The 20552-nt window shown below is 35.1% G+C and overlaps 1 protein-coding gene across 3 annotated transcripts in view; it reads right to left on the bottom strand.

The window, feature by feature from the left end:
* Positions 1-10420: 10420 nt before the first annotated feature.
* The window catches only part of ASPM (assembly factor for spindle microtubules), a 53695-nt gene continuing 43563 nt past the window's right edge, over positions 10421-20552 (bottom strand). For all 3 annotated transcript variants that reach the window (XM_086693896.1, XM_025921287.2, XM_086693897.1), the window contains exons 22-28: positions 20222-20371; positions 19175-19366; positions 18522-18714; positions 18216-18370; positions 16551-16727; positions 15162-15331; positions 10421-10586 (exon numbers count right to left, since the gene is read on the bottom strand). In XM_086693896.1, the coding sequence (XP_086550022.1) occupies positions 10484-10586; positions 15162-15331; positions 16551-16727; positions 18216-18370; positions 18522-18714; positions 19175-19366; positions 20222-20371 (1140 nt within the window). In that variant the 3' untranslated portion in view covers positions 10421-10483. The remainder of the gene's footprint in view (positions 10587-15161; positions 15332-16550; positions 16728-18215; positions 18371-18521; positions 18715-19174; positions 19367-20221; positions 20372-20552) is intronic.

Here is a 20552-nt window from a genome sequence, read left to right as displayed (position 1 = left end):
TGGCTCACTTCTCTTATTTGTATCTCCTGTAAAGTTTGTTTAATGCACGCCAAAGTACACTTCCAAAACTTTAGGACACTATGGCTCTTGTACCGACCTAGATTTTACCCAGTAGATACATGCTCAGAAAAAAATAGATGTGAACAGTGAATATCATAAAGCAGAAGCCACATTTATGTTGATTCTGCCATTTTGCCTGGTTTGAACAATCCTGGAAGCACAAGCTTTACTGAACTGCTGCAGAAGAATCAGAAACTCTTGTTTCTAACTTCACAATGTCAAGGGACAGGTTATGGAGTATTTACTGTTGACAGCAATGACAGTAAATGTGGTATGGTCCTGACCTCAGCATTGTGCTGGTGTCTTCCTGATTCAACTTCAAGATCATGACCAAAACAGCACATGCCCAGGCCAGTTTTGTTGTGTGCTACTAGGAGTAGTAGGAGCATATAGACATCATCAAAAAGTCTATCATACTTCTTTCTAGTTGGAGTTTCAGCATAAAACTGATGGAAATTAAAGGGAAGGGGAAAATCTCATTAAGAGAAAAAAAACAAAAAAACCACATTACTTCCAAACAAGCAATAATAGGACTGTTGAAATGAAAAAACAAGGAGAAAGCAGAATAACAATCTTTAATATGTTAAATGAAAATAACTGCCATAAATGAAAATAACTGGGGCAGCTGGGTGGCCCAGTCAAAGCGTCCGACTTCGGCTCAGGTCATGGTCTCATGGCTTTTGGGTTCGAGCCCCGCATCGGGTTCTGTGCTGACAGCTCAGAGCCTGGAGCCTGCTTCGGATTCTGTGTCTCCCTCTCTTCTCTCTGCCCCTCCCCCACTCACACTCACTCTCTCTCCCTCTCAAAAAATAAATAAACATTAAAAAGAAAAAGAAAAGAACTGCCAACCTAGAATGCTCTACTAAAAATATTTTTAAAAATAAAAGAAGTATTCAAATAAATTAAAACGTAAAAAGTAAGTCAGCAGAACTCTACCAAAGAACTGCTAAATGGAGTGCTGTAGACTAAAGGAAAATGAAACATGAATTCAAATGCATGGCATCAATAATGCAAAGCCAGGAGTGAAGAAATGAACTCCAGGCGTGTTGTATGTTTTTAGGACTTTCAAGAAAGTTGCAGAAGTAATATGCCTACTTAATTATCATTAGTCAAGGTTCAGGATTAAAATTTCAAGGGTTGGGGTGCCTGGATGGCTCAGTCGGTTAAGTGTCCAACTTCAGCTCAGGTCATGATCTGGCAGTTCAGGAGTTCAAGCCCGGTGTTGGGCTCTGTGCTGACAACTTGACACCAGAAGCCTGTTTTGGATTCTGTGTCTCCCTCTCTTTCTGCCCCTCCCCCACTTGAGCTGTCTCTCTCTCTCTCTCTCTTTCTCTCTCAAAAATAAATAAACATTAAACAATTTTTTTTTAAATTCTAGGTTAAAGAATAATGGTTAAAAAAAATTTTTTTAATGTTTTTGTTTATTTTGAGAGACAGAGCAGGAGTGGGGGAGGAACAGAGAAAGAGGGAGACACAGAATCCGAAGCAGGCTCCAGGCTCTGAGCTGTCAGCACAGATCCTGACGCGGGGCTCGAACCCACAAACTGTGAGATCACGACCTGAGCTGAAGTTGGACACTCAACTGACTGAGCCACCCAGGCGCCCCAAAGAATGATGTTTTAAAAATGTGCAACTAATAAATTAAAGGGTTAAAGTAATCACAAAAAGTTACACGTGATTGTCATAAATAAAGACAAGGAAGTAAAAAGGAAGGAACAAAAATTGGTTGGTCAGATTTTGTCGGCTTATGGCCACGATGGAGCAACAGGAACTGGATACACCCTCCACCTGAAACAACTTAAAAAAAAAAAGATAAAATTTAAGAAATGATAGTTTTTAGGACATTGGAGATTAGGCAATGAGATGAACCCAAAAAACACCCCACAGCCTGAGAATTTCTTGCCACACTGTAGAGTACGGTGGTCTTCCCAAGCTGAGGAGATGGAATTGTGAGTTATGAAACCAAAGCAGGTAAGGGGTCAGAGTGCAAAGTACAGGAGAGAAGAGCGCTGCATAGACAGAGATCTGCAGAGGGTCCACTTTAGGTTTTTAGCTGAGTACTGACTAGAACATCTGAGAGAAAAACATGAGAGGCCAAGGAAGGTACCACCTGAGAAGCTTAAAGGGAGGAATTCCTGGAATCCACTTGGGGGTTGGGGATAATTCCTGCTGTCATGAGTCAGAGTGGAACACTTCATGATTTACATGGCATTCATAGTGTTCTCGGGTTTTTACCTCAGTAGCAGAGAAAAACTGTTCCTGTCTAACAAAGCTTATAGCAAGACCAGAAAGGATTAGTTTTCAAGTAAAGTAACTGAATTCCAGAACAAGCTCAAAAGTATTTATAGGAGTACAGAATTATCCAGCATGAAAATAGGTAAAATTCACAATGTCCCCAAAGGAGAGGATGGGGAGGAAAGAAAACACTATTTGAAGAAATAATAGCTGAACATCTTCCAAATTTGGTGGAAACTATAAGATCATAGATCAAAGATAGTCAAATACTAAGAACAATAAACATAAATAAAATCACAGTAAGGCACAATATAATGAAATTGCTTAAACCTAGTGATAGAAAAATTTTAAAGCGCTCAGAAAAGAAAAAACAGCCCAGAGGAACAAAAACAAGAAGAGAGCAGACTTTTTGTCAGGAACATTGCAAGCCAGAAAACAATGGAAGCAACATTTTTAAAGTATACAAAAATTAGAAGAAAGAAAACCTGCATCCTAGAACGCTATACATAGTAAAATACTTTTTAAAAATGAGAGCCAAAAATACTTTTTCAGATATATATATTAGCTGAAATTTTCACTAACAGACCTGTACTATGAACCATATTAAAGGAATTCCTTCAGATTAAATAAAATGATACCAGATGGAAATGTGGTATTCAGTCTACATAAAGACTGAAGAGCACTTCAAAATAGCACCTATGTGAGTAACTAAAGATTTTTAGATTATCTAAATCTTTTAAGAGATATATGATGGTTAAAAGCAAAAGTGATGAAAATTATACTTTATTATGGGTTTATAACATGCTAAGAGTAAAATATTGACAATAGCACAAAGGTTGGAAAGGCAGAAATATATTAGAAGATCTTTCTTTATACTATATGTGAAGTGTTATAATACCACTTACAAATGGACTGTGATGTTAAAGATATTTACTAGAAACCTGAAAGTAACCCTGAAAGTAACATAACAAAGAGTTATAGGTAATAGCCAACAAGGTAGATAAGTTGGAATCATATAAAACAAAACAAAACATAAAAAACAAAAAAGCAAGTATTTAATCCAAAACAGGTCAGAAAATAAGAAAAAGGTTTTAGTGGGGAAAGCAGATAGGATGAATAAACAGGAAGAGGATAGATTTAAACTCAGCCATATCGATAATCACATTAACTGTAAAAAGTCTAAACATCTCAAGTAAAAGGTAGAGATTGGCAGATTAGATTAAAATACAATGACCCAACTATATGAACTCTACAAGAAACCCATCCTACACAAATATACAAATAGGTTAAAGAGTAAAATATGGATAGATATACCATATGTAGAGGGTTTATGGTGGCCCAGAAAAGATGTGTCTATATTGTAATCTCTGGAGTCTTTTTTTCCAAAAAGGGTCTCTGCAGATGTAATTAAATTGAAGAGTCTTGAGATCATTCTGGATCATCACAGAGGCCCTAAATCCAAGGACAAACGTCCTTATAAGAGTGAGGCAGAGGGAAATTACACAGAAGAGAAGGCCATGTAACCACAAAGGCAGAGATTACAATGATGGGGTCAGAAGCCAAGGAATATCTGGGGCAACAGAAAGTGGAAGAAGCAAGGAACAGATTTTCTCCCAGAACCCTCAAGAGAGAGCACAGCCTTGCCAACACCTTGGTTTCAGATGAATGGTCTCCCAAACTGTGAAAGAATACATTGTTGTTGTTTTAATTCAACAAGTTTGTGTGAATTGTTACAGAATTATGAAATCGATACACATGTTAACAATGATCAAAAGAGAACTGGAGTATGGAACAATGTAAAGATAATTAATGCCAATAAATTTAAAATGGTTAAAATGGTAAATTTTATGTGTATTTTACCATAATTAAATATTTGTAACATGTAAAAGAGAGAGAGAGAAAGAGAACAGGAATTGCTGTATTAAGTCAAATAAAATGGATTTTAGAACAAAGAATATTACTGAGAATAAAGAAGTTCATTCTACAATTATAGAGTGATCAATTTATCAAGACAGCATAATCCTAAAGATCTCCTCAATTAATAAAGAGCTTGAAAATACATGTAATTTAATCAGTTTTGGTTTTTGGTTCAAGGGGAAATAGAAAAATCCACATTTAAAGTCCAAGGTTTTAATAGCCAACTCGCAATAACTGACACAACTAGACAGAAAAACAGTAAGTATACAAAAGCCTTGAACAACACTATCACCTAATTTGACTTACCTGATATTTGTGGCACACTCTACATGATAGCAGGACATTTATTCACGTGAACATGAAATATTTGTGAAACAGACCATATTCTGGGCCATAAAACAAGTCTCAATCAACCTAACGGAAGCCAAATCATAAAAAATACTAGAGTTGGATTAAGTTACAATGACATCTAGAAAATCTGCAAGAATTTGCTGTCTAAACACATATGTAAATAATCCATGGGTCAAACAAGAGATCAAAAGAGAAAGTATTTTGAACTAAATTAAAATGAAAAATATACCAAAACTTGTGGGATGCAGCTAAAGCAATACTTAGAGGTAAATCTATAGCAATGCCTACCTATTAGAAAAAAAAGGATTTCAAAACGACTTAGCATATACTTTGAGAATTAGAAAATGAAGACCAAATGAAATTCCAAGTAAACAGAAGAAATGAATTAATAAATGATCTAAATCTCATATGAAGATGGGAAGAACCTAGAATAGTGAAATCAACTTTGAAAAAGAACAAAGTTGGAGGACTTACACTGCTTGATTTCAAGTTTTATTATAAAGCTACAGTAATCAACACAGCATGATATTGGCATAAAAATTTAACAGATTGGTGGAAAAGAAGAGATTTCAGAAAGAGACCAATACTCATATGGTCAACTGATTTTTGACAAATGTGCAAAAGCAATTCCGTGGAGAAAGCATAGTCTTTTCTAGAAGTCAGCCTGGAACAACTGGTTGTCCATATGTAAAAAATAAGCTTTGATCCATACTTTGTAACATATACAAATTAATTTGAAATGGCTCAAAAAATATACAACAAACTAAAATGACACAAGTTCTAGAAGAAAAGCATAATGGAAAATCTTTGTAACCTTGGGTTGAGTAATGAGTTTTTAGATGCAATACCGTGAGTATAATGAATGAAAGAAAAAAATTGGTAAGTTAGGTTTCATCAAATAAGAAGTTCTGCTTTTCAAAAGGCACAGTTATGAGAACAAAAAGACAAGTAACAGACAAGGAGAAAATATTTGCAAGTCACTTATCTGATAAAGGACTACTATCCAGAATATTTAAAGAATTCTCAAAACTTACTAAGAAAACAACCCAGTTTTTAAAAATTGACAAAGACTTGAACAGGCTTGTCATCAGACATATGGATGGGAAAAGAACACTTGAAAAGATGTTTAACATCATTAGTATTAGAGAAATGTAAACATAATGATACAACACTACTCATCTATACAGAAATTTTAAGATTATGTTTGACCATAACAAGTATTCTTGAGGATATTACCAATGTATAAATATGCAAAGAAACATATTGGGTAGACACACCATATTGATTCACACTCTTAGAGCAGGGGTCTCATTGAAACTTATAATGGACAAATAAACCAGGAGGGGAAAAGATTTGAAAGGCTGGCTAAGTCAACTAAGTGAACTTGTTCACACATTCAATATGATATAAAGAGCGAAGAGAAGACTCTACTGGAAAGGCCTCTATGACCAGGAGGTGAAAATGAGAATGAAAAGTAATGGATGGAGTTACACCACTTTTTGTTTTTTGCTCCTCACAAAATTTTCTTCTATCTTGACTGACCCAGTTGCCTCAAGACTGGCCCTGTACTGCTGTGTACCAATACAGCACAATATCAGTGCACAAGACACAACATTCATACCATTACTTTTGACAGTACTTGCTCCTAAGGGAATGTCAGAGCCATCACAGCTTTATGTAGCCAAATGAGGGGTATATGCAGTCCCATTACTAAGCAGCAAGGACAGTCCTATAATTCTTTGTCAAATCTAACACACATCCCTGGGAACAGGGCAAAGGGTAGGCCATGGTAAGACTGATGTTACTGTTTGCTTTAGGAGTAATTAGTAAAGCTGAGCCAGGGGAGGAAGGAATGGGTTAAACAGTCTGCAATAAACGAAACAGGAGATACGGCAAATAGAGGGTTTGACCTGAAAATAATACTCCTGGCTGTCTCTCTCAGCTCCAGTGCTAATGGCTAAGGCTAGAATACACTTGACTCTTTTCCCAGAGAGGAAAAACTGGACTCAAACTGATTTAGGAGTCTGCCCAGTCTCCACTTGGGTAAACTAGCGATGTGATGCAATACTCTCAGTGATTTGAATACCAGTATCTGTCTGGAGCCACCTTTTGGCTCACCATTTGTGGTCAAATTTCCTTGACTGGTTTTCAGGTAACCTGAAGTTAAGAGTATCCCCAACTTGCACAATATGGAAGTTGTTAAAGAGCAAACATCTGCGTGTTCATAGTGAGACTATGAATCAAGATGAGTTTTCCCTGAGAAAGCTGCCTGGGTACGATGGGGAGCAGATTGCTACAACTTACCAGTAACTCAGCACTTACCTTAGAGCAAAGGTGAACACAAATGTAATGAAAAGTCCTTTTATGAAAGTGGCAATGGAATTTATTTATTTTTAAATGTTTATTTTTGAGAGAAAGAGAGAGATAATGAGCAAAGGCGGAGCAGAGAAAGGCAAAGAGAGAGAATCCCAAGCAGGCTCTGTTCTGTTAGCACAGAGCCACGTGGGACTTGAACTCATGAACTGTGAGATCGTGACCTGAGCCAAAATCAAGAGTTCGACACTTAACAGAATGAACCACCAGGCATCCCTGGAATTTAGATAGCCTCGAAGAGAAAGTACCAATAGAAGGAAGACACTGAACAGCACTGTGAACAATTCGTCAGTAACACCGTGGAAGTAAATATGTTATTGGATTACTCTTTTAATGCACCTTGATAAAGATCAATTGAGAAAATTGACAGCAAGAATTTATTCTAAATATTCAAAAAATGTTCAGCAGGTATGAAACAATGATGCTTTGGCAAAGCAAGGGCAAAGTTTAGATCAAATTTCATTTTGTACTCATTTAGGTCATAATTAAAAAAAATACCACTTTCACAAACAAACAAGTTATCTGCAGTAATAATAGAATATTATTCATAGACTAAAACTATGGCCTAAAACCTGTTTCTGAAATAGGCATCTATAATTTTTTTAGGTAAAAAAGTCCTTAATTTATATAAGCTTCAGAAGCTACTTTAAGTGATCCTCCATAAACATTTCGTAAAATAAGTTTTTAGAATATTTCCTTCTTCCTTTACATGGGTTGGAAGTTTGTACACACACTCAAAAACAAACATGCTCTCAAATATTAGTTGGAAATAAATATTTCTCTCCACTATTTTTAATTCTGGTAAGTTATAAGCAAAGTTTTTTCATTGGAATTCTCCCTCTTTATTGAAAACAGAAAGACAGATTATCACTCTTTCTTTACACCAAGAATCAATGGCTATTTGAACAATACACAAATTAAAAACCAAGCCTATTAGATGGGCACTTGGCTGACTCAGTTGGTAGAGCATACCACTCTTGATCTTGGAGTCATGAGTTTAGGCCCCTCTACCCATGTTGAGAGTAGAGTTTACTTAAAAAAATAAATAGGGAATGCCTGAATAGCTCAATTGGTTAAGCGTCCAACTTCGGCACCAGTCATGATCTCACAGTTAGTTAGTTCCAGCCCCTCATCGGGCTCTGTGCTGACATCTCAGAGCTTGGAGCCTGTTTCAGATTCTGTGTCTCCCTCTCTCTCTCTGCCCCTCCCAGGTGCTCTCTCTCTTTCTTTCTCAACGGTAAATAAACATTAAAAAAATTTTTTTTAAATAAATAAATAAGCAAGCAAGCAAGACTATTAGCAAAATGTAGCTACTAGCAACAAGCAATCCAAAAGATAGTATTTTCTTAATCAGTAAAGATTTCTAAACGTACTAGGCTTTCATTGCTATAAGCAAAAATTAGAAGCTCTAAAGATAATAAATGTGGAAAAAAGTCACCTATTGAGAAAAATTCAACAATTCTGAATACAGAATGCATACTGTGAATTTCTTCCTCTTAAGCATGAAGCCGAAGTATAATAGGAATAACAAGCTGTGCTAGGAATATGTAGATAAAATTTCCAAGGATCTAAAGCATGGATTTTATTTGTAAAAATCATAGCTATGTAACAATATATTTATCTATCATTTAAAACTAAATTTAAAAAATGACACAGTATGGTTATAATGACATCTACTGGACATTTGGGTTAATTACGGTTAACAGGAAGGTTAATTTGAAATTCACCTAACTTCACCATTAATAATAAATTCATGTGAACTAAAATTAGATTACAGTGAATACATTTATTTTCCTTCTTTAATATAATGTACTAGCTCTGTAGAAAAGAGCTACTTCTGAAGTAATAGGCTTCATTTCTTCTCAACCAGTCCTCCCAACCAATATACAATGACATACAACACAGAGACATGCAAGCCTTTTAGCTTTTAGGTCTTAGAATCATGATATGGATTTATCACATAAATTTGGGAGAAATGCTCTTAATATAAATATAGGATATTACATAAAATTTTAAAAGATTAGTTTGAATTTCAACAACGGAAAAATTTTTAACATGTGGAAGTCATCTTACATGTATTAACTTCATAGAAATATTTCTGGTGCAAATACTTTTTGGTTAAAACCATCTTAAAGGAAATTAATACCAATAAACATTGTTATCCTAGCCTAATTTACTAAGGTAAATAGATTTCTGGGGTGCCTGGGTGGCTCAGTTTGTTGAGCGTCTGACTTCAGCTGTGGTCATGATCTCAGTCTGTGAATTGAGCCCCGCGTCGGACTTTGTGCTGACAGCTCAGAGCCTGGAGCCTGATGCAGATTCTGTGTCTCCCTCTCTCTCTCTGCCCCTCTCCTGCTCATGCTCTGTCTCTCTCGGTCTCAAAAATAAGTAAAAACATTAAAAAAAAATAGATTTCTTATACTACCATCCCTTTAAATGAAAGAAAAAAACCCAGAGCATTTGGGAGAGTCAACAAAAATCATGTTTGAAAAACACTGAGTACTAAGAATTCCCAGAACACTTTATTGGGAGAAAAAAAATAGCAAAGAAATATCACAAATTCTAGAGTTAACTTCAATATATTCTTTGATATACCACAACGGTCTTCAGAGCTATCCTAACCAAATCTCAGCCAATTTCAGATTAATTAGGTGTAATCCTTATTCTAACAAATTAGAAAACTAAGTAGTTAAGTGGTCTCTGCATTTTTAGCTACTACTGATTCAAAGTTAAAAACTTTTATGGCTTCCATATATGGACACATTTTGGGACACTATCAGATTTCAAACAGCCACTGGAATTAGGCTTTGGTGGCCCTGAAACCACACTGGGTTAGTATTGGTAATAGTGACCCAAAACTGTTGAAAATGCCAAATTAGGTTTTAACACCTAATCATTATCAGGTCTATGTATATGACTAGGTGACAAGTTTCTCTTGTAAGCAACATCATACTCTTTCCAGGTCAAATTAGAACTCCAATCAGTTCAAAGATAAGGGTTTTTAGTATATACAAGGGCAGGTGGAGTTTAATTTCCCTAGAGGAGCTCCCCTGCCTGTCTGGATGGTCCAGTCAGTCAATGAAACAAATGGAGATGTTGTCTGGGGGCATTTGTGAGATTATTTTATCCCCTTGTCACTTCTAAGTGTGTTGGCAGAATCTCGTATTTTCAAAACTTGTTTTAGAAAAATGCTTCAATTAATCTATAAAATGAGAGTAATAAAGCTATTCTTTTCCCTTCTGGAATATGATTATATTCAGACTAATATAATATTTTAAGGTAACAGACACGAATAAGTGTTATAATCATTTCATGAGATAGTGGTTTCTCACAATCAGAAAGCCATAAAATAACAAAAGAAACAACAGTTTAGTTATTGTTTTATATATATGTATATATATATATATATACATATATATATATATTTTAATTTTAATACAAAATTGGATTTTAGAAGTTGTACAAAAGAAAGCCAAAAACACTCTACACATGCATGATTAGCTTTAATAGTTCTTTTTACTGTACATACTGAAAATGTTTACATTTACTAGTAAGGAATGCCAAGCGTGTCCATCACCATTTGAATAGCTTGTAGGGGATTTGTGATTTCTTCCATGTTATCTCTTCTCAAAACCCAATCTGGTTTAAGTCTGAAAAGAATAAAAATCTTGCATTAACAAAGTTCTTCTCTTCAAGGGGTTACCTTCACTGTTTTGTCTGAACTAAAATGTGGCTACTCCTGAGCACATTGCTTCCCTTTTAACAGGTGAGAGGGCTTCATACTATTGCTGTTTACTATTTTCAGGCATTTCTTGTCATCCTTCTTCCTTTAAGTTTATGCTGTTTAGCTCACCACTGCCTCTGGGTCATCTGTCAACCTCCGGTGTTTTGTTCTTTGTAAACCTGGTTCTTGATCTTCTCTCAACTTTTGCCACCATTCTTAGTAACTTCAACATTCATGCAGCCCAAAAGCCAACAACCTCTTCTGTCAGTTTTTGCCCCCTTTCCTTCTGTTCTACATTAACCAACCCTTTTCCACGAGATCACATAAGAGTGTTTGTCATCCCCAGAAAGTACCCCACCACTGACATCTCATTTTGAGGCTGCCATTCTCCCACCACTTCTGATCTATCCATGTCTTTTGATTTAATACGTTCACTGCACATATTCTTCCACCCTAAGATCTCTGATTCACTGACCTCAACATGTACCCATCATCCATCCATCCATCCATCTATCCATCCATCCATCCATCCATCCATCCATCCATCCATCCATCCGAATGCTGATCTCACTTCCCTCCTTGTCTAGCTTAGGGCCATCAATATAATCCCCTTAGCAAATTTCATTAACGCTATTGTTCTCTATTAAATTCAAATGGAAGGTTCTATTTGGATTCCAAATTGAATTCAAATATCTGCCTTCTCCATTCCTGTACAGCTGAATAGGAAGAAAAGAAAAATTGCAGAAGCAGGCTGACTGATTTTATGTCAATAATTACAAAGGTAAATGGGTGCTTGAGATTGCCGAGTGTGCTTCCTCTTTCTCCAAGATAACCATTTTATTCCTTTCTTCTTTTCAAATGTCCCTTCCATACATACCCTCCCTGGTCTGCTTTTGAGCTAATGTTTATAATCTCATACTTCATTAAGAAAATAGCATTCGTCAGAGGGGAGGTCATACATCTTTCTCACATAAATCCCTACTATGATATGCATTTCCATCTTCTTATTCTTTCCTGTTAAAAATCCAAATATCTATCAATTGTTAAGTGGTCAAAGTGTGGTATAGCCATACAATGGAATAGTACTCTGTGATAAAAGGAAATGAAATTTTAATTTATGCATCAACATAAGTAAACCTCAAAAACAGTAAGCTAAAAAAAAGAATCCAGTCACAAAAAGCTATATACTGTATGATTCCATCTGTGTAACCATAGAAAAAAGGCAAAACTAAAAGTACTCAAATAAGATTAGTAGTTGCCTGAATCTAGGGGCTAAAAGGAGACAACTGATTACAAAGAGGCACAAGGTAACTTTGGTGTGATGGAAATATTTTATCTCAGTTGGTAGTGGTTTCACAACTGTACATGTTTGTCAAAAGTCACTGAATTGCATACATATATAAAGGGTGCATGTATACACTGCTGGTAAATTCTACCTAAAAAAAGTGACTATATTGAAAAAAAGGGGAAGCTAGTTATTCACTCATGTTAATTATAGTTTTAAAAACATAATTAGTATTAAAATTTACCAATTCCTTAAGTAGAAATCATATATAGAAATGGTCCTCATTAATAAGTTTCAAGCAAGTGCTATTTTTATGTTATATTGTGAAATATGCAATCAAAATTCCAATTTGCAACTATTACACAGTTTGTTATAATGAGTAATTATAAAGCAAACTGCTAATGTTAACCCAGGTCAAAAAATAGTGCATTGTCAACACTGTAGGATTTATGCCTGGCAGAGAAGTGCTGAGTCACAGAAATGGAGACAGGCAGAAAAGGAAGGAAGGAAGGAAGGAAGGAAGGAAGGAAATAAAACATCATGAGTTAATTTAGTTCATCAAAACCAATTAAATCTTTTATTAATAAGGTAAACTCAGAAAATGCTAACTTGCTTATTTTAAAATAAAATTTTAATATTGCTTCAATAAAATGTAAAAGTCAAAGCTGAAGTTCTAATGTTATAAATTCTGGGTCATAAATAAATTCATAAATAATAACAAACTTGTCCCTTAAATCAGTATTATAATTCCAATTTAGACCTTCTAACAGAAGAATGTTCCTACAGTTCTCTATAACAGAAGACCAAATTTTGTCATAAAAAATTCAACAAATATCACACTTAAAAAGGATGAATTTTACTGTATGTAAACTGTATCCCAATAAACCTGACTTTACAAACTATGTAGTAGCATGGTTACATTACTACCTAAGTTTCTAAATGCTGATTCTCTGCTCCTGAACTTTTAGCAACACAGAGCAGTAACAGACTTTGCAGCCTGGCACTGGTCTGGGGGTCACACTTATTAGAGTAGCACAAAAAGGTGTGAGGTGATTCAGGTTTGCTTTAGTGACAAGAATCATATTTGGATGGTCTTGTGTACCAGGAGACACAATATTGGGTGGTCTTATCTTTTTGTGATGTTGAGATTCATCAATGGATTTGACTACTGCCACAAACATCGATTTAATTCATCTAAAGCTTTTATCAAACATGCATGTTCATGGCCCAGAGCACACCTGTTATTTCATGAGGGGCCACAAAATAATAATAGTTTCATATACCTTCTGCATTTATTAAACAGAATTTTTTTTATAGAAAACTTTTCTACAACAACCATTTGGTCACCTAAGATATAGTATGTATAAAAAAAAAATGGGAAAGATTTGACTCCTTCCTTTTACCCGTAGTAAGTATCATGAGTGGTTTCTCTAGCATCCTTCAAGGGTAAGCAATGAGTTTTTTCTTTAGTATCATTATAGACTCATCAATTTTTCATCTGATGTGTTGCACTTGTTTGCAGTCCTCATGCCTCTGTGTCACTGCCTCACCACTGGCTTCCATCTTGTCGAGTCCAAGGGCAAGTTTCACACCTCATCTAACAGCCTCTTAGCAGCAAGCTGAAGGGCTGATGTGCCGCCAGTCTGGAACAGCGTCTATCCAGTCAGCAATTCCTGTCCAGAGCTGTTGGCTGGTTCTTTCTCTTGTCTCAATTCTGGAGAAATTGGGGTTACTCTGAGGGTCAGTTTGGGGCATTCTTTTCTAGGTATTCTCTTCCCCTGAGGTGATCACGTTCATTGCGATGGTCTTGAATGCTACCTAATGATTCCTGAATCTAATGATTACCTAATTTAAACCTCTAGACTGATTCTTCTGGCCAGAACAACAGCCCTGATTTTCTAATGGCTTGTTTGTCTTTTCCTCTAATTTCTCATAGGCACCTCAGACTTACCCAAAACAAAACCCATGCTTCAACGTCCCTTCCCACTCTATCTTCTGTCCTTCCTTACTTTTACTTCTTGTAATTATATCCCAGAGACAATTTCCTAGTCACAGCAATTTTAGCAGGCCCTCTGAGTGATACTCTATCCTAATAGCAACCACAATCTTTGTTACTTTATTTGCTTATTTATGGTCATTCTCCTGAACTATGTAATTCCATGCTGTACAATAATCATAAGTCCAGCGCCTTAAAGCACAGGGTTCAGCTCTATACCATTCTTACTCTCTGACACTGATGGAGGTGTCTACTTGGTTAACCAGGTAAGCTAACACCCATTTTTTTTTTTAAACTTCTAAAGTTACATGTCTTAAACTAGTTAAGCTACTATTATCTGTATAGATTGGCTGTTGGCTGAATGGTGGCCCCCACACCAAAACGATACATCCACATCCAAATCCTTAGCATCTGTTAATGTTACCTTATTCTGAAAGGGGGTCTCCACAGATAAACATAACTAAAGGATCTTAGGATAAGATCATCCTGTATTATTGGAACTGGCCCTAAATCCAACATATGTCCTTTTAAGAGACACAGAGGAGGGAGAAGGAGGAGAGGCCCATGTGAAGACAGAGGCAGAGAATGGAGTTATACAGCAACAAGCAAAAAACACCTAGAGCCACAGAAACTGCAAGTCAAAGACAGAGTCTGCCACAGAACCTTCAGAGAGACTGAGGCCTTACTGACACCCTGGTTTTGAACTTCTGGTTTCAAGAATGTTCAGAGACTAAATGAGTCTGTGGTTATTTTTTACAGCAGTTCTAGGAAACTCATGCAAGGTCTCATAAAGAACTTCTCTAGAAGGAGAAATTTCAAGTACCAGGAGGATTACGGGAGGAGTTGGAAGTTGATATTTTGGCCACGAGGGATTTTTGGCAGCTTCTAAGCAGTATAGTTTGTCCTACATGCAGGAAAAAAAAGTTTATACGCCAAAGCTTATAAAAAGCTAATTTTCAGACTTAGCACTTAACTATTTAATACAATGAATTTATTGAATGACTATTAAATACACAAAGCCACAGTGTTATTGCTTCATTATTTACTGAGATTGTCTATTTTAGAGTTACCAAGGATTCTATTCTTACTCATATGTTGTTTCTCCACTGTCCAGCACAATACCTTGCTTTATAGTACATACTCAGTAATGTTTGCTGAATGAATGAATGAATGAATGAATGGATAGTGGCACAAAACTATAGAGTACATTTACTGCTTACCTTGAAACTATTCTGGTTCTTAAGGGTGTTTCTGGAATAAATGGAATACTTATAGAAGAATTCTTCTTTTGGGTATGAAGTATTCTTTCAGTATTCATTTTATGTTTACGAGCTGTAAGTTTGTAGAGACTATAAATACGGTCAACAACTTTGGACCTACTTCGAACATCCTAAAAAAGAAAATGTACATTTATTAAAACTAGTAACAATTTTGTAGCCCTTCTATGCTAGTAAAAGCAACAATAACCACTATAGTGTAAACTTATGAGCTTTTAACAAAATCAAAAGCCATTCTTTCCAAATTTAAGTTAGATTGGTTAACATTATATAAACTAATTTGTAAGACAATTATAAAAAAGGCAAATATTTAAAAATTGTACACTTAACTCCATACTGAATAACAAGGTAAATATTATAGTCAATATATGTATTATCTGGAGTTACCAAAGCCTGTGAATTTTCTCTCTTCCTAGTTTCCAACGTTATCTACTTATCTCTTATAATACAACCCTAGGTCAAGTACAATTTCTTACCCAGACCACTGTATCTATATTTATATTTATATTAATATTTATATCTATAAATCTCTCTATCTCTATCTCTATCTCTATCTCTATTTCTATCTCTATCTCCCTCCTTCCTGGTTTCCCTATATCCACACTGAACGGTCTTCATACATCCACACTTTCCCAAATCTATTCTTCAATCATTAGCCAAAGTCATGTTAGAACCCAAACTGGAGCATACTCTCTTACGTAAATCCTTCAGTGGTTTTGTTCTCACAGTGAAGGCCAGAATCCTATTACAGCCTACGGTCAACTCTCTGCCGACTGTAACACCTAGAGAGGTCTCACCATGGAAAAACTTGAAATGTACTCACGGTTACAACAAGAGGATGTGGAGCCACATATATGTGGTTTTCTACCTGGATAGGATCATTTGTTTCTTTCCTCAAGTAAAAGGGAAATGGCTATTTCTATAGCCATAGTACATTTTATTTTTGAAATTCGGTTTCTTTAATATGTTAGAAACACCTCTTATATCAACAAAAAAGGCAGGTTTGAACATATACAAAACCCTATTTAAATTGTGATAATTACTGGGGTGTCTGGGTGGCTCAGTCAGTTAAGTATCTGACTTCGGCTCAGGTCACAATCTCATAGTTTGTGAGCTCGAGCCCCGTGTTGGGTTCTGTACCAATGGTGCAGAGCCTGCCTGGGATTCTCTCTCTCTCTGCCCCTCCCCCACTTGCTCTCTATTTCTCTCTCCCTCTCAAAATAAATAAATGAACTTAATTAAAAAATTGTGATAATTACTGAAGGAAAAGTGTAAAAGTCTTAGACCTGAAAACCTAGAAAGATACCTGAAAGAAAGATAATTAATACTTACGGAGGCTCGATTTGTTGTCTTCAATAAAATAGCTAACAAACAACAAGTTTTTGTAAAAATGCTTCCACCCTTGTCTGCAACTTTGTCACCGGGCTTTTCTCGGTACATCTGTAAAAGGTCCAGTAGTGTGTCTATGCAGTTTTCTACATGGTAAACTGCTGCAGTGGTTTTCTCATACTTGAAGAGAACAGAAAGAAAGCAAAAGTTATAATAAATGCATATGCTCTTAGAAAGAGCCCAAGCGGAAAGAAAGCTTAGGACCAACTTTTTGGACTATCTACAGCCAGTGCAAGGGACTTCATGAAATGAATTTTTGATAGTACTATCATTTCTGAATCCATTTTATATGCATATCTGCATTGTAATTTTTCTCTTCCCACCTACTTTAAAGTGCCATAAAATGTGAATCAAATCTAGAATCCCTGAACATGAACACCTTGAAGTAAATAAAAACAAACTCAAAAACAGGGCAATTTTAGTGAGAATCTCTCAGGAAAAACAGAACTTATCTGTGATAGTTAATCATAGGGTAAAATACTGATAAAGGCTAAGATTTAATTAGTTACCCTACTGCATGCTTCTTGAGAGGAAGATGCACTTGCTTTAAAATAAAATAAATTTGAAACTAGTAAATTTAGGAGATATTTTTCCTGCCTCAATTATCTCCTTGTATCACTAGATTCATATTGAAATTTGCCTGGGAACAAATCATGTGAAGGATACTAAGACAAAAATAACAACAAAACAATATTAGCAGTTAACATTTATTTGGCACATCTATGTATGAAGCACATTATATATATTGACTCACTTTATCCTCACAATAACATTATGAGGTAGATACTATTACTTTATCCATTTTACAGTTAAAGAACATGAAGCACAAAGAGGCTAAGTAACCTAAAGTAAGCTGCAGAGCTATGATCTGAACACTGGTGTTCTTAACCACTCCTTCTCAGAAAGAAAATACTGGATAAAGTGCTCTAAGTTGTGGCTGAAGGGTTGGTTGGGGAAAATAAATTTGTCATCTCAATACTTTTGATTACATGCATTTATAGTTTCGTACAGATATCTGCCACCAGTCCAACGCCAAAAACGTAATTTCTAATACCTATACAGAATATGACATACAGGGTAACTAAGTTGAAGCAATATCTTAATCATGTTTTGCCAGACATGATTGTAAGAGGTTCTACTGCTTTGATACAATGCAGTGAATAAGAACACCAGTTCTAGAGGTGGACAAAAAATGGATCCAAATTCAGCCCTACCACTTATCACATTCAAGTGCTGAGGCAGGAGGCTTAATTTCTATAAGGATTACTATTCCTTCTCTATTAAACAAGAATAACAGGAACTGCCTCAGAGGATATTGTTAAGAACTAAATTAAATGATGCATGAAAAACACTAGCGCATCGTAAGTACTCGATAAATGTTAGTAATCATTATTATTAATATCATAAAGACAAGAAATAAAATCATAAGAAATTAGTGTTTCTATGTATAATTATGTTAATGCATTAAACATTTCCCCCACCTAAGACTCTTGCACACAAATTAATTCTAACTTGGCGATCTAAATTCCAGTGGTGAGCAAGCACGAACTTAATTTGCTGGATCAGATTTCTTGACCAATGAACAACTCATTATCAAAACGTTACTACCTTAGCGACATTAAGCAAGACTTGCACAGAGTATCTGATGACTTCCATACAAGGAACACTACGATTGCAACTTCGGATCAAAACAAATATTTTAGAAACTGCTCCACTCTGGGCCATGTTCTCACAGCAAAGTGGAGACAATCTAGTAACTACCTCTGAAAGGAGGAGAAAAAAAAAGAGAGAGAGAAATAAATTCACAGCAACAAAATGAAGTTTTAGCTAATATTGTATTATAACACTCTTTGCACACTCAACGGTAAAAATGCATTTCTAACCTCATACAAGATATTGTTAAAACAAACTAACCTAGGTGCTTTAGAGCCTCAAGAATAGCAGAAAGGTGCTTATATGTCAAAAGATAATGAAGTGCAAGAGCAGTTCTTTTGTAGAGTTTGTTTTCTTCTCGAATCTCCTTATTAACAAGTTGAAGACTTAGTCGTATAGCTTTAATTTTTGTACCATCATTTTTCTTCCTCCAAGAGTATCCTCTCCATAATGCCTTAAAGAGACAAAACACAGTGATTGTAAGATTACAATCCATGATGTTTTGAATTTATATCTATTTCTACAAAACAAGTATTTTCAGTAAATTCATATGATGTAACCAGACACTTTGCAAATAAAATCTCAAGTCAGGTTCTAATAAATAGCAAAATCAATTTTTCTGGAAAGAAAAATATATATCATATTCCTGTATATAACCTGAAGCATCATTCACTGACCAAAGATATCTAAGTCTATTTTAAATGCTAAGGTATTTTTTCATGTCTTCATCATAAATGTCTCTAGGGAAATCTGAAAATAAAGGGCTTAGCAATGACATAGCATTTATGAGTTATTTTATTGGTGAACCTCAGCTTTTTAAAATATATGTGGTTGTGTTTTTAACACGTTAGATGTCTCACGTAGGTGAATTATAAACCAGAGTCTGGAACTAACATCGTAATGTTTTCAGTTACCTGAATTTTAGTGATTCCATTATTAATTTTTTCTTTTTTTTTACGGAGGAGAAAACGGCGTACTGCTTTCTGTATTACTGATGCAGCTCTATTTTGCTGGCTCATATGTTCTTGAAGTTCACGCTGACTTTTTATGACACTATGACATTTCTGAGCAAACCTCTTTTGCTGTAATCTTGTTCGAAACCATCTCTGTTTAAAACATTAGAGGCTTTGTTTTTTTTTTACTTCAGGTTTTTAAAATAAATAAATACATACATACACATGCATACATAAATGAAATAAATAGAACATTAGATTGATATCTTTCAATCCTCCCCAGTGGCATTACTTCTCCACTCCATCTGGTACAAATCCTCTAGCACTCACTGAGCGGGGGGAGGGTGTGAATTTAACCCTGTACAACATGGCCTTCATTTCATAATTTATATAAATTCTATCAAGCTGTATGTGTTCTTCTGCAATTTGTTTCCTAACTCAGTATTTTATATGTAAGTATATGTTAATGTATACAGATTTCTTACCCAGAATACATAAAAACCTATAAATCATAAGAAAAAAGATGCAAAAGAGAAATGGGCAAAGTATATGGAAAAAACAACCCATATATACATACATTAAGAAAAAGCACACAATACACAGATAATAATTTGAATAGTCAACACACGAAAGATTTTTTAGAACTGCTTGCAATCAAAGGAAATCCAAAGCAAAAATGAGATACAATTTGCCATTCATCAATACAGCAAAACCCAGAGTCTTTTAATGCTGTGTGTTGGCAAGAATGTAGAAAAACAGGTACTCTCAGACTTTGCTACAAGAATAAATGAGTACAATTATTTCAGAAAATAATTCATAGCTTTATTCCTGTATCATAAAACATCAACCTATTTCTAGCCCATCAAGCCATCCTAAATATGTCATCCTAGAGCAAAAGGCTAAATATTATATGATCTTAGCATAAGGTATTTTGAAATTATTTATTAAAATAAAAAAATTCATAACAAAAATTTTACCACATAGTTTTACTGCAAAGGAAAAGCCAACCTGAACACAGATGACTGAATTAACCTGCTTCTTAGCATTCTTCATAACCATGTGAAGTTTATATGCTCTTTGAATTCTAAGAGCAGACAGGTGACAATATGCAGCTGCTGTGAAGTGAAGAAGCCTAATTTTGGTTCTCTGTTCTGAAATCTAAAAGAGAAATAAAAAATTAACCACACATTTGACTCTTAAGACAATCGATCAGTGTTTATTTTTGTATATCCTCCATACTGAATTATATAAATTAGCAATAATAAATTAACTTTTAATTACTGAAATTATTTACATTGATGGAACTCAAAGTGATTATAATCTTTTACTATACAATATT

Source organism: Puma concolor, chromosome E4 (assembly GCF_028749965.1).
Source record: "Puma concolor isolate L17-30 chromosome E4, mPumCon1.1.hap2, whole genome shotgun sequence".
Lineage (NCBI taxonomy): Eukaryota > Metazoa > Chordata > Mammalia > Carnivora > Felidae > Puma > Puma concolor.
This window is presented reverse-complemented; position numbering and strand designations above follow the sequence as displayed.